At 44.6% G+C, this 14917-nt stretch overlaps 1 protein-coding gene across 3 annotated transcripts in view; it reads left to right on the top strand.

The window, feature by feature from the left end:
• Positions 1-14917, top strand: part of Adamts18 (ADAM metallopeptidase with thrombospondin type 1 motif, 18) — a 153145-nt gene that overhangs the window by 99554 nt on the left and 38674 nt on the right. For all 3 annotated transcript variants that reach the window (XM_039097861.2, XM_039097862.2, NM_001191944.1), the window contains 4 exons: positions 2718-2890; positions 7614-7744; positions 8960-9083; positions 9446-9690. In XM_039097861.2, coding sequence (XP_038953789.1) covers positions 2718-2890; positions 7614-7744; positions 8960-9083; positions 9446-9690 — 673 coding nt within the window. The remainder of the gene's footprint in view (positions 1-2717; positions 2891-7613; positions 7745-8959; positions 9084-9445; positions 9691-14917) is intronic.

The following is a 14917-nucleotide window of genomic DNA, read 5'->3' as shown; positions in this document are numbered from 1 at the left end:
TTCAATTATCAACATCAGCAAGGTCCCCTAAAAGGCACACCAGTTTCTTCGGAAAACACACCCTATAACACATCGTGTATGAAAACCTCTGTCTTCGGTTCCCACCTACCACTCACTGCCCAAGCCAGGCTCGGTGGCACCCACCTGGAATCGCATCCCTGGGGAGGTAGATTTAGGAAGCTCTGCAGCTGAACTCCATCCTTGGCTGTGTAAGCAAGCTTGAGATATGTGAGGCCTTGTCTGAGAGAGAGAGAGAGAGAGAGATGGAGGGAGAGAGGGAGAAAAGAGAAGAGAGAGAGAATATGGATATGACAGATTGTAAATGAAAGTATAGAGGGTCCCCTACCACATACATGTGTGCTCATGTGTGCATTAACAATATCCCCCAGTGGTGCTAATAACCATATAACCAACTAATACTATAAGCATCTCTGGTCGCACTCACTGGTGCAAAAACAAATACAGCTCTACTTTATAAAGCAATGTCATGTGCTGAGACTGTTTTCTGCCTCTATTCTGGTTTGTAATCACAGAGAACTTACCACTCTGCAGGATGTTAGGCCTTTCCACACCCTCATGCTAACACTACAGAAATCCAGGTGTAGCAGAGCAGGCCCTCAATCCCATCGTTCAGAAGCCATAAGCAGGGAGGTTCTGGGTTCAAATCTAGCTTGTGCTGCCTTTCGAGGGCGGGTCTCAAATAGACAGAGTAAATGTCTACAGGAGAACGTGCTTGGCTTGGAACATTTGATAGGAAATCTGAACTTCTTGGCAGCCATCACCTTGACGACTCAGACTCTATCCCATAATGAAAAATGAAATCCAAGCATTCCGGTCACGGAGAAGAGCATAGGGTGGCTTGTAATTTGAGAAAATGAGCTTTTTAAAATATTTATAGTTTAACTTATCCTATGAGTCTCAAGAACATTAAGCCAGTTTCTGAAACTGCATGAAATTAAGTGCATGGCTGCTTCACTGTGTAAGACTGGGTCCCTAACCACTCTGCTCACCGGATCTTTCAGTTCCCCTGTGGCTTGCCTCCGTTTCCCACATGCCCGCCTTGCTCAGATAAATGCGATACTAAGTGACAAGAAAGAGAGTCTGGGACAGAGTCCAGAGGTCTGGGGTTCGGCCCCGCTGTCCCACTGAACCGTGAAACCTTCATTGACATGCCAAGGGTAGTCCACCTGCCCAGCCTTCACTCTGTCTGTCTGATGAGTAGAAAGCTGGGAGTCGGAGGCCTCTTCTCCAAACTGCAGCTCTGCAGATTGGAGAAGTTACACGCTGGGATGGTCATTCAAACCTACTGTGGGCGGGCCAAGTACAGCCAACATTTAAAACCGCAGGGGGAAAGCCTTAAGCTGAGAACTCGCCTTAATATTCCTTGTAAAGAAGGCTGTGATAACACAACCTAAGGTCTTCTAAATGAGCATTTGAGAAGGCCGGGGAGATCTGATGGAGTGCCTAGGGGGCTGCACGTTTAACCGTTTGTTCCAGAATCATTCGAAACAGCATAAAAATGTCATTCTGGCCAAGAGACTCTCTCTGTGTCTGTGAAATTCATCCGTGGAATCTCAGGAGGACTTAACTGGAAGATGCTGTGGTATAGAACCCAGCAATATTCTGTAGCAAGCCTGTCCGCACAGGGACAAAGAATTTTAATCACATCAATTTATTAACCTTGAGTCTCCTTTTATGTTTCCTGCTGGGTGGTAGATTTTCTATGAAGCAGTCCATGGTTGAGCATTAGCTTTGGAGAAAGCCATAGGTTGGGAGAGGAAAAGCAAGTACTCTGGTCAGGGTAGGCTCACTGAGTGGTTAGCGTTTGGTGGGACCGGTACTAATTTATGGTACGGTTGCCCCTTTTCTTCATTTTTCCTCCTGGTCTTTGCCAATCTGAATTTGCTCACTAAGACGTTAAGAGCTTAGCTCTGGGAATCACGCTCCCCTTCTCTTTGTGCTTGGCAGGAAAGCCGCAGGCTACCAAATTTAAAAAGTGATTATGCCGGTGACCACCAGGCCATGTCTCCCCTTTCAGAGTGGAACTAAAAAGCCCAGTGTAAGAAAATAACCAGAGTGTGATAGCTCAAGGCTGGAGACCATAGCAAATGAGATCTTCTCTTCCACGCCAAGATCACATACCGTGATTGTCATAGCAGCAGGTGCATAAGAACGCCAAGATGTTTAGGATATAATGAAAATCAGGATAGGGAGCCTGGAGATACAGGGTGGATCTGTACTTGAAGCTTTTGGTGCCAGTGCAGACAGTGTATGTATGTGGTTACAAAAACCCATTGCAGAGAAAATCTGTGACCCCAGAATCCCTGGCTCATGAAGTATCAAGGATAGTTTTGTCATCAGTTGTTAAAATTCTGGAATATAAAAATTGGGTCAGAGATAGGAAATGAGTTGGGTTTTATGTGCTAGTTACAATTAAACACAGCAGCAGCTGCCTTCCAGTATGAGGAAAATGATATTGCAATCATGAGGCTGTATCAAGTCTCCGTGAAAACAAAAAGGAGCTCTGTGGTTGATTAGTTATGTCTGCATGGTAGCAGGAAGAAACCAGACATGGGGCATATGTTTCCAATTGTGTAATATACTAGACATAACTGCCCATAGCACAATGATGCTCCCCTCAGTCGTCCCTTCTTGTATTATTGCACGTGGCCAAGAGTGGAGTGCTTAGTGCTGAAATCCTTGAATTTTGTTTTTAGGCCTCAGTATGGTGGGAAGTACTGTCCAGGATCTAGCCGCATCTACAAGCTGTGCAACATTAACCCTTGTCATGAGAATAGCTTGGATTTCCGTGCCCAGCAATGTGCAGAGTATAACAACAAGCCCTTCCGGGGATGGTTGTACCGTTGGAGACCCTATACAAAAGTTGAAGGTAACTCGGTCACCGTGACACTCCCGTGGCTCGCCGTAGATAGTATGTAAATTCACCACACAGTTCCATGTTTATTTTCTATTCCTGAGGCTTGTCCTGACTCAGTATTTTATCAACTTTTATAGTCGTTCTTTCTTTTTGCACAGTCTTTTTTTTTTTTTCCTCCAGAGGACACCTCTTGTCTGTGAGCAAAAGGATCTGTTTGTCTGGAATAGACTTACATTTCTAAATGTACTGTTGACAGCTTGGTGATTTTTGTCTCGCAGAGATGTTAACTGAAATTGGTATGAATTGTCCAGACTCATGAAACCATAGACACCACACAGACAGCATATTTAGGAAAGGACATGTTAGATTATTGAAAAACAGGAAAAAAATTTTATGGAAAGGATGTATGTCTGTACACACGGAGAATGAATAAAAAGTTATACAGAACCTTTTCATATATATTATAACTGAAAGTTGTAGCTTGCTTTTGACTTCAAGAGATACGAGGGAGGTGTTTTGAGATGATGTATCATTCTTTAGCTGACACCAACCTAGAATTCAATATTATGTAACCCAGATTGACCTTGAACTCTTGGCAATCCTCCTGCCTCAGCCTCTCGAGTGTTAAGATTATATGTGTGAGCTGCCATGCCTAGATGCATTTGACTTTCTAAAATTAGCAAAACATTTGTATTGGTTCCCATGGAAACATTGCTATCCTTCCTGTTACCCATGCCCGGTAAACTGTCACGACTCCATCTGCTTCTTGGCATCTTTGTACTGTCCTTACTTATCAGAGCTCATCCTTACTTCTTGGGGAAGGATTTGGGGGACCCTGGGTTGCATACATGCAGAAGGGGGACAGTGTGACATTTTTGACTATTGAAGGCAGTCCCTGTTCTAAAGGGAAAAAAACCAAGCCTATGTCGTCAGTTGGCATCAGGAAAGCTCCTGTACCTAAAGAGCTATAGGGAACAGGCCCATCTGCTATTAAGAATGGGTAGCACAGCTTTAAACTGTACCACTTTGGCTGGTCAAGAAGTGCTGACACATCCCTGAAGACTGTCACGAACAGAGGCAAATGTGAAATAGTTCGAAAGCTCTATCTTCAGAGACAATAGTGGGAGGCCTGTGAATGCTTACTATTAAAAAAAAATGGATCTAAGTTAAAAAAATAAAAACTAAGGTGTTTTAGGCTTACTTGAACCTGTTCCAAAGAGCACGTCAACGTAAGCGCTCCGAATGTGCTAAGATCTCAGCTTCTCAGAGAAAGCTAACCATTATTTTTTTTTTGACTTTTTTTTTATTCTTTGAAGCCTTTCCTGCTTTATTCATAATTTAGCATGAGTTTACTTTTAAATTTTTTATCACATATATGGATATTTTACCTACATATATGTCTGTGTACACATCCCTTGGAACTAGATTTACAGACAACCATGAGCCACCGCGTATGGATGTGGAGAACAGAACTCTGGCCATTTGCAGTTACCACTCTTAACCACTAAGCCACCTTTCCAGTCTCAAGTTTCCTTTATCGGTTTGTTTCTCCATTTACTCACTTCTGTATTATTTTCATAAGAACTTAGGGTTCGCAGGGAGGAAATCTTGGTGCATCGTGCACATGGTTTATATCCACAGCACCCAGGAAAGCTACATAGTCCATACTTCAAGGCTAGTTTGACGGATTTGTTGTTGACTTGTTTTGTGATACAGGGCATCACTCTGTAGCCCAGGCTAGACTGGAACTCCTAGTCTTCCTGCTTTAGCCTTTATCCTGGGATGGCAGATGTGTGCTACCATACCTGACTTTAATAGCTTTAGTGTTTGAAGTAAGTGAATGAATGAATGAATGAATGAATGAATGAAGAATGAAATTAGCTGTCCAAAGGGTGCACCTGATCCCTGTGTAAGTAACAAGTTCTCTATTGCTATAGGCATTTAGTTAGGGGTTGAGCACTGATCAGAGAAAGATGACATACAGCAGCCTCCAGCAGCTCCAGATGGGATAGGTCAAATTCTATTCCAGCACCTAAAACTGTATTTTCTCTTACACACACACACACACACACACACACACACACTCCTACAACCCCATGTCTTTCATAAATAGTTCTTTCCCTGAAACCCTGTGTCCTTCTCTTTGCTGTCTGTCCTTTGACTTCTTGTGTGTTCTTCGACCTTCACACGTGATTTGTTTCACCATATGCAGCACGAACGCAGTCTGCCCTCCTGTGACTGCTAAGTGGTAAACAGAGGCTAGAAAAGTCTGTAGCTGGGAAATGCTGTGGGCTTCGGTGTATCTTCCCTGTTGCATGGCAGACTTTGCTAACACGGGAGTGTGCAGTTTGAGTCACTCGATCCGTGAGAATTGGCTGCCTCGGGCTCTAACGTCTCCATAGCATGAGATAGCACAGTTGAGCCTTTTTGTTTTCACTTTCTTCTACATGTGACACTTGGGATCAGAGGAGAGCGACCACCATTTTGAAAATCTGGCTCATTCCTACCATTTAAGAACAGAAGGCCAGATGGAATCGCACACGCTAGTAATTTTGGTCCTTGGCAAGGTGAGGCAGATAGGGCCTCATTTGCTTTTCATTACTGGGATAAACACCCTAGCAAAAGAAACCCAGAGGAGAGGAGGATTCACTTCATCTTTTACTTCCAGATCCCAGCCCGTACTCCAGGGAAATCAGGGCAGGAACTCAAGCAGAAGCCACAAAGAAACACTTCTTACTGACTCTCTCTAGTTCATGCTCAGCTAGCTTTCTTATATTGCCTAGATCTCCTTGCCTGGGGAATGGTGCTGCCCACAGTGGGCTCCCATATCATTCATTAATTAAGACACTCTCTTAAAGACATGACCATGGGCCAATATGATTTGAGCAACTCTTAAGTTGAGGTTTCCTCCTTCCGGGGGAACTCTAGGTTGTGTGAATTCATGCTAAAAGGTAAGTAAAATAAACCAGAGATCAGAAGCCAGCTTAGGCTACACAGTGGGACTATCTCAAAAACAAAGCCAAACCAAAAGAACAGGGCAAGGCTTTGTCACGAATGAAGATCTTTCCATGTTCCATAAACCTTTTTTAAATTAATTAATTTATTTTATGTATATGAGTACATTGTTGCTGTCTTCAGACACTCCAGACGAGGTCATTAGATGCTGTTACAGATGGTTGTGAGCCACCATGTGGTTGCTGGGAATTGAACTCAGGACCTCTGGAAGAGCAGCCAATGCTTTTAACCTCTGAGCCATCTCTTCAGCCCAGAGGTAAACTTTTTTAAAAAAAAAACTTTTTTTTATTTTTTTTTAAATGCAAAGCTTGTGCCTGGGGATCTATACTAGAAAAAAAAAGGAACAAATAAAAGACAGAAGGCAAAGCAAATAATAAGCTTTTATTAGAGCTTTTCAATTCCTGAAACTAACATAGAAGACACACACACACACACACACACACACACCATCCAACTCCTCCTTAATCTCATTTTTAGAACTTAGAATGTATTAAATAAAGTTGCTATTTGAAAGCTAAAGGCACTGTATTGAGAGGAAACCATTTTATCCACCCACACATCTACGTATTTTGACCACAGTAATATATTTTGTCTCGCATGTGAGTTTTTTAAGTTCCCCTTCTACTGAAGGGGTTTTGTGAAGCAGGACTGTTTGTGAACTGTTTACACATCTGTGTGAAACTGTTGTTAGGGATATTGCTCCGTGTCGCCTACGGAAGGTCCCATGTGAGAAACGTCATCTGGAGTTGCTGGCCAAGGACAGCTCTCTCTATCACAGGCATTGGCTTGCTCTCCTTCCAGATAACAAGAGCTCTGTGACTATACTTTTTTTCCTTTTTCCTGTGATACTAGAAATTTCCCAGGGGCTCAATGGTCAACGAAAAGTCCTGTTTTTGCCTTCAGAATTAGCCTCCTTGCTTCCTCTGTCAATAAAATTTCAATTTGATATATTTCATAAACAGTGTTGATCACATGGTTTTGTTTTCCAAGTATGTCAGTCTTTACCTTTTTTATAGGCTGTCTAAGCTTCTGAGGAGATCTATTCCCAAACCAAATCATTAGACTATAACCTGAACTGTTTGGAAAAAAACCAAAAAAACAAACAAACAAAAAAAACAAATTAATTGAGACACAAAGATACCCCTTTACCTATCTGCCACCATTCATCAACTATAGGGACCACAAAGTCTGGAATATTTACAGTCCAGGGAGACTGTCTTCACAACCCAGCAACTCTGTACATGGTTATGATTCCTATCGACTATGAATATAAAATTCGTAGGTACTAAGCCAGGTATGGTGACACACGCTTTTAATCTCAGTGCTTGAGAGTAGAGGCAGGTTGATGCCTGTGAGTTTGGGACCAGCCTGATCTACATAGGCACTTCCAGGTTAGCCATGGCTGCATAATGAGTCTCTCTTTCAAACAAAACAAAATAACCCACAATTCTTTGGTGTCAATATTTAACTGGTTTTGTGTGGGATCAAATGGGATCTGTCTTTTGCAAGATATGCGGTATTCTGTGTGCACACACAGTAATGCTCACAAATTAAGTGATATAGAATGCTATATAATTATATATATATATATATTCTATATAATAGAATGCTACTTTGCTCACAGTTGCTATCCAAGTAGATGTCATTGCTCTCTCCAGTGACCACACTGTTCTGCCCCCAAGCTAGTCTTGATCCTGTCCTTTTATCTCTCTGCCTCTAGAGGAAGATCGATGTAAACTCTACTGCAAGGCTGAGAACTTTGAGTTTTTTTTCGCCATGTCTGGCAAGGTGAAAGACGGGACGCCTTGCTCCCCACACAGAAATGATGTCTGCATCGACGGGATTTGTGAAGTAAGATGGCCTTTCTGCCCCAGGGTGTGCAATCAGGCTTACGTCTCCTTGTGTGTTGTGAGGACAGTTCAGAGAGTCCCTAAGATACACCTAGGGAGGATGGGCGAAGCATCCCGCTGAGCTGTGAACCTTTGAGTCGCTCTCTAACTTTTGCAAGAGCCCTTCGTTTTCTGTTTCAGCCACTTCCAGGCATAGAGAATGTGTGTGAGTTAATAGTCACTTTTGCATCGCTCTAAAAATTAAAGACAGAAATGACTGTAATGTCTCAGTGCCTGTCTACTAAGCGCATTCACTACATAGTAGAACCTCGGATGTACAACGGGAATAGAGATGTCCTTTCTTTTTAGGTCATGTCTTTGGGGACTCACCTTCCCTTGCACCTAAACTTTAATAAGAGCATTTCATCCTTTTCCAGGGTGTGTGTGTGTGTGTGTGTGTGTGTGTGTGTGTGTGTGTGTGTATGTGTGTGCATGTATGCATCCAAATGTCTTCATGTATGTTTGTGTGTACATAAGCACCTATGTTTATTTTTGTGCATATGGGTAGTTTTTCATGTATGTGTTTTATATATGTATAGACATGTAATGAGCACATGCCTGTTTATGCTTGTGTGCATGTATGTATACATGTGTGTACATATATGCACATGCACAGAGGGAGTCTGAATGTGTACTGCTCATCATTTTATGCTTCATTCATACAGTTGGCCTGGAGATCTGGTAATAGCCCATGATTCTTCATTCTGGTTTCCAAGAGCTGGAATCTAAGCCCTCAAATCAATCATGCAATTTGCTTGCAGAGGAAGAGTCCCTTTCCTTAGGGAGAAGTTGACCACCAGTAGATTGCCCATGTCCCAGTGATTGACTCCACACTTCTGTGTGCATACAATCAGCACTCATTAGAACCAGCGGATTAAAACAACAATAATATACAAAAGAAAGAAGGCGTGAAGTTGGGGGGAGATGTATGGGAGATTTCCAGGAGAATTGGAGGTGGAGGGGGCTATGTATGATCAACATACATTATATGCATGGATGAAATTTTTTGAAGAATGAGTAGAAGTATTATTTAGAGTCCCAGAAGACGTCTTTGAACCCCAGTTGTGACTTAAGGCTCTGACTTTGACCTTAGCAGAGTCTCCTATCCCCCACGTCTGTTAGTCTTCACCACTGGGTCTGCTCATCTTTGATTCTACCCTGCTTCTGCTCCTCACAGCCTGTGGGATGCGACCATGAACTTGGCTCTAAGGCAGTGTCAGATGCATGCGGTGTTTGCAAAGGCGATAACTCGACTTGCAAGTTTTATAAAGGCCTGTACCTCAGTCAGCACAAAGCCAACGGTAAGAGCCACTGGCCTTTCCCTTGATGCACTTGGCAGTGTCCCACTTCTGCCTCTGAACGGGGAGTGGACTGTGCTAATGGAACCCTAGCTCACCTGACATGAGTGGTAGCTTTGGTCACGTGGTAAGGTTCTTAGGACCTTTGCATGAGCAGTTTCATCTATGCATTGTACCTCAGCAGTCTATTGAGTAAGGGCCTCAAAATGGCCCATCAGAGAAAGGCAGTTGCCACCAAGGCTAACAACATGAGTTTGAACCCCAGAACCCAAGGTGGACAGGGATTGGGGGGGGTCACTGTATGTCCAGTTACCACTCCCCAATCTACAACGTTAAACACAGAATGTTCTCCTCTGTCCCTTTAGAGTATTATCCTGTGGTCACTATCCCCGCTGGGGCCCGAAGCATTGAAATTCAGGAGTTGGAGCTTTCTTCCAGCTATCTTGCTGTTCGAAGCCTCAGTCAAAAGTATTACCTCACAGGGGGCTGGAACATCGACTGGCCTGGGGACTTCACCTTCGCCGGCACCACATTTGAATACCAGCGTCCCTTTAACCGCCCTGAACGACTGTACGCGCCAGGACCCACAAATGAGACGCTGGTCTTTGAAGTAAGTTTGATTCTGATGCTAGTGCATCCTGGGATGTGGTGATAGCTTGAGCGACCTCAGAGGACTCCCACTCAGCTCATTTCCTAGTAGGCAGCCTTTCAGAGTGCAAAGAGGGGAAGGCTAGTTAGCAACTCCATTTTGAAGGTTTTCATGTTTGAACAGCGGTCTGCTTCTACTTCACCTGCAAAGGAGAACCCAGGAAAGGAAAGGTAACACTCATTAGATGATTCTGTGTTCTGATCGCCATTCAGAGAGCCCACTGTAGCTAATTCTAACATTATCAGCTGGCCCAGGAGGAGGCTTTTTTGGTAGAGAAAATGCTGACCTGGGTGTCAGCAGGCGTTTAGTCATGATTTTGTAGGTCGTAGCTTCCCCCGAGATTAAAAAAAGAAAGAAAGAAAAACACATGAGTGGACAGTAGAAGCCATGAACACAGCCAGTGCGTCTCTCAATAAGTATGCAAGGTCGCTACCATCAGCGTATCCCTGAGTCTTCTGGGTATGCTCTCTCCCATTGGGGCTCAAGCAGGACTGTGGTTTATCTCAGGATATATATAAGTGACAATGTCTATTATTTAACAAGTGCTGATATAACCTGGTATTCTTGCTAGTCATTTTGCACTCGAGTTTTTTGTTTTTTTTTTTTACCTGCACAGTTAGAGTAGAAAGCTTACTGATACTCAGATTTCTGTTACTATCGCAAAATACCCGAAGTAATCAACTTGTGCAGAAGAAAGGTCTGTTTTGACTCTGAGGTTCGAAAGCTTCAGGCTATGCTGTTTAACCTGTTGCTCTTGCTGTGTCCAAGGCATTGTCAGGAGTATTGGGGGTTGGAGGGAGGGGAGAAGATGGCGGCCAGGAAGTAGAAAGAAGAGGGATCAGGGTCAGGAAATCCCACCAAAGATTCTTCTCCCCCAGTGTCTTGACATCTTCCTACTGTGATCTACCACTTAAAAGTTTTACGTTCATACATACCATGTGGCACTGTCACAAGCGAGGGACCTTCTGACCGCTCTCTACCAAAAAGCCTCCTCCTGGGCCACATAGCACCTTCTCTCTTTGACTTGACCTAAATATAGGGGGTTGAGCATGAAGAACAGTTTCACATGAAGAGCTTTCACAACCCACAAAGCCTGGCGAAGCAAAGGCAAACTGAAGTCCACAGCTTCTCCACTCAGGAGCATGAACTCTGCCATGGTCCAGTTCCACTGCCCATCTCTGTTCAGAGGAAGCAGACATTTGGTAGAGTGACTCCTAGCACCTTTGTTGTTAAGGTTTTCCTGGACTCAGTCTTCCCGTTTCTAGGCCGTGCTAATCAGTCCCATGCCTTGGTTTCCGTTGTGTCTTCTGGAGAGGAATGTGTATTGTGGGGGCATGCATATTAATATGGGTATCCGCACATGACACATGTGAGCACATACATGAATCAGCCAGAGGTCAGGCTCCTAGAGTCTCATCCATCTTGTTTTGGAGATGAGGCCTGAAATCTGTTAGTTAGGTTAAGCTGGATAACCAGCAGGCTCCAAGGAACCATGGGTCTGCCTCCCCCAGCTAGGAGTCAGAAGTCTGCCATGCCCAGATTTATTTATATAGGTTCTGGGAATTGAACTCATGACTCCATGCTTGCCTGGCAGACCCTTTACCAGCTGAGCCATCTCCACAGCCCTTCATGCTCTGGTTTCTTGACTGTCCACAGCACCTCATGGAGTGAAAACGTGTCCCTTTCACAGAGAAGAACATAGAGCCTCCCAGAGCTTATGTAAAACAGACCCGAGATCAGAACTCTCTGCTCTTTCTATCTCTGCTGCATATGATGTTACCCCATGTCCAAGATGCTAAGAAAAGGCACGCCTCTCGTGTGGTAAGGCTTTCTTAAGGCAAAACTTGACCTAGAAGGTGCAGAAGCTCTGCAAGGGTGGGAAGCTCTGGGAACAGGGAGCTGGGCAGCTCAGGGACCATTGCTACTCAAATTATTTTTAAAACATTCTGTTAGTGCTAAGAATTGGGCCCAGGGCCTTGTATAGGCCAGGCATGGACTTTACCTTTGTACTTCAGCCACAGTCCTTTGTCTTGATCCAACAAGATCATTGGAATGTACCCAACAGAAGAAACTAGTGACAACTAGAAGGTCACTATGAACGTCGACTATTAAGACTGGTGCCACAGGGTTGGGGATTTAGCTCAGTGGTAGAGCGCTTGCCTAGCAAGCGCAAGGCCCTGGGTTCGGTCCCCAGCTCCAAAAAAAAAAAAAAAAAAAAAAAAGACTGGTGCCAGGAGCATGGCTGATGACTTTTGCTTAAGACTATTTCATTCTCTCCACACCATTCTAGTGTATAGTTAATCTATTTGCATTTACTTTGTCGTTGGCATGCTCAGGAAGCGTCTTTGTGCTCGCTCCTTTAGAATACCATGTCCCCATCCTCTTGGGAGACTTTGGCTGAATTCACAATCGACAGAGCTCTTTCCAGAGGCAGATCCGTCCTCTGTAGAAACTGAAGCTTCCTGTCCATTTTCCTGCTTCCTCGCTCAGCTATACTAGATCCAACTGCTACAAAGTGGGTGGTGACCATGTGCAGCCTCTGGCTGGTCTGTGGTGAAAGTGGTGAAATAGATTTCTTGTGCCCTCGGTGGGAGTTTGGAGGTCATGTGTGATGAGCTATTCTGGGTGAATTTACATGATGTTTTGATGGTTCCTATAGGATTAATGGTAGGGTCCTATGTCTGTTCTGCCACAGGACTTGGGCCGCTTGGGGAGGCAGGACATGGGGAGTTTGACCAAGTTTATCCCACGCTGCTGCCGGGTGGGTATCAGGCTGTGAGAAGCCTCGGGATACCAGGACACCACTCCAGTAATAGGGACACAGCCAGAGTCGGCTTGGGAGTCCCGGGGCCTGCAAGGAGGCCAGGGGTTCTCAGGCTCTTGGGCATCCAGGCACGGCTGGGATGCCACAGAAGAGCTGAGAACCTGAGAACAGAGTGAGGGCCAGCAGGGTGGGATCTAGCCAGGGACTGAGGGGGGAAAGAAGGAGGATGCCTTGGCTGGTCCTGCTGGGGGAGTAGTCCTTGGCTTGGCTGTGGAAGGCTTGAGCTTAGTGATGGGTGCCACAGGGAGCAAAGGGAGACTTTCTTCTGGAGATTAGATAGCTGCTCTGTAGGTAAGGCCTTCTCTCTGGCTCTCCACCACAGATCCCGATAAAAGAGGCAGTCAGACCATGGTTTCAAGGCGTTTATTGTCACAGCAGAAAGTGGACGAGTAAAACCGTACCCCACTTCTCAGAGTGAGCCTGAGATTAAATACCTTTTGCAGGGAGGAGTGTCTGAGAAGAAAAGGTGATTGGCTAAGCCTCTTGGCCTTTAGATACCTGTGGTCACATCCTCTACCTGTGAAGGGGCTTGGGGCATTGCCCTTACATGACTGATGGTCACAAACCTATGGAGGGCTCCGGCTAGTAAAGGGCCCGGTTTCCTGGGAGTCAGGGTCACTAGGGTTTCAAACCTCCTCAACTGGGAACCAGAGTCTTTCTCTGTCCCACAAGTTCCTGAATAAATTCCTGGATTTACCAGAACCGTAGATAGTTGGAAATGGAAAATAGCACTGTTTGAAGCCGCTATGGAGGTTTCCTGCATTCCACACCCTGAGCATCTTCTTGGCTCCTCACCTAACTGCAGATGGATACAGGTATATAATAGCTGAGGATAAAATAGGAAAGGAGAAAAGAGAAGAGAAAAGAGAAAACAATCTAGCAATCCTCCCTGCTACTGTGAAACTTAGCACACTGGAAAGTCTAGAGCAGTGATGTACTACGACGTCAATGAACACAGATTTTTGGCAAGCTCCCCAAAGGAAAATAAATCTAGGCAAAGAAAACAGAGAGTGTCTCTGGATTTAGGGGTTGTTAGAGGAAGTGTCATCTAATATGATAACTAAAGGACCAGCCAAGTGATGTGTGCAGGGTTTTCAAGACAGAAAATAGTTAAGGATAAAATCAATGCATCAGACTGAGAGGTTGTCCTGAGGCGTGGGTGGGCGTAGTAGAGCTGCAGAGCACGGCAACATTCTAACCCATGAGGAGGAGCATGATGTTCATGCTGAGGCAGTGTCCAGATCCTACTGAGGTGGGTGTGTTAAAAACTCACTCCAGCTGCTGTGTGGAAACGTAGTTTGAGGGACACAAAGTGGGCTGAGAGACCGGAAACAGATTCATCTTTAATTCCAGGTAAAACTTGACACTGACGGTGTAAACATGAAGGGCGTGGACTTGCTTGTGGTACACATGTAGATAGACAGCAAGAAGGAAAGTTCTAGAGGTACCTGGGATATGGAATTTTAGGGGGAAGACAATATTGAGAATGAACGTTGGCTTCTTCCCTTGAGCCTTTGGTAGGTGTTTTTACTACTGTAGCAATCTCGATGGTACCTTGTAGTGGGGCTATGGATGGAGGAGTGCTTCCGTTTTAGCCCCCTGTTATTTAAGATGCATCTTCAGTATTGACGCAGAAATGGAAAGTCAGAGGGGTGTGCATTAAAATACCCAAAGCAGCATTGGAATGAGTGTGTATCAAATCAAGAAAATCCTGGATGTGATACCTAAATGGAAATTAATAAACCATAGGGTCCTGGCCCCAGTTTTAACTGATGGGCTGCCTCTTGGGGATAGCCAAATCATTGCCTTATCAAGACTATGTCTCACAAAGACACTGTTGAACTACAATTGACAGCACTGGTGAGCTGGCACAAAGGGCATATGTCCACCTGGACCTCAACTCAACATTGCCACGGGACTTTGTATATAAATGCTCTTCTGTTGCTACCCTGGAATTCTGTCCTGTGCTTTCACTCTGAACCTGCCCGGACAGGAGAGGAGAGATCTCCTTAGTGAAAATAGGGATGATACCCTAACTGTTCTTTCTCTGCTAACTCCCAGTTGGCTTTCTTCTGGGTCCTAAGGTATTTAAAATCTGTGCATGAATCCCACACTCAAAATCTTTCCATGTTCGTTTTGGAGTAGAATATCCTTCCCAAATACTCTCTCAGTCTCTGCAGGCAACCAGAGAACACTGCTTGCCACATACGTGTCAGTGTCACAGTGTCAAGGCCATGCAATCTGTTTGGATTTCAGAATCACAGCATTTCCTACAGTGTGGGAGTCTGTCTGTCTGTCTGTTCTGAGGACCTTTTGAACCGTGATGGTATGGAATAAAGGGGCACTCTCCATGTGTCCTAGTCA

The sequence above is a fragment of the Rattus norvegicus genome, chromosome 19, assembly GCF_036323735.1.
Source record: "Rattus norvegicus strain BN/NHsdMcwi chromosome 19, GRCr8, whole genome shotgun sequence".
NCBI classification, from domain to species: Eukaryota; Metazoa; Chordata; class Mammalia; order Rodentia; family Muridae; genus Rattus; species Rattus norvegicus.
This window is presented reverse-complemented; position numbering and strand designations above follow the sequence as displayed.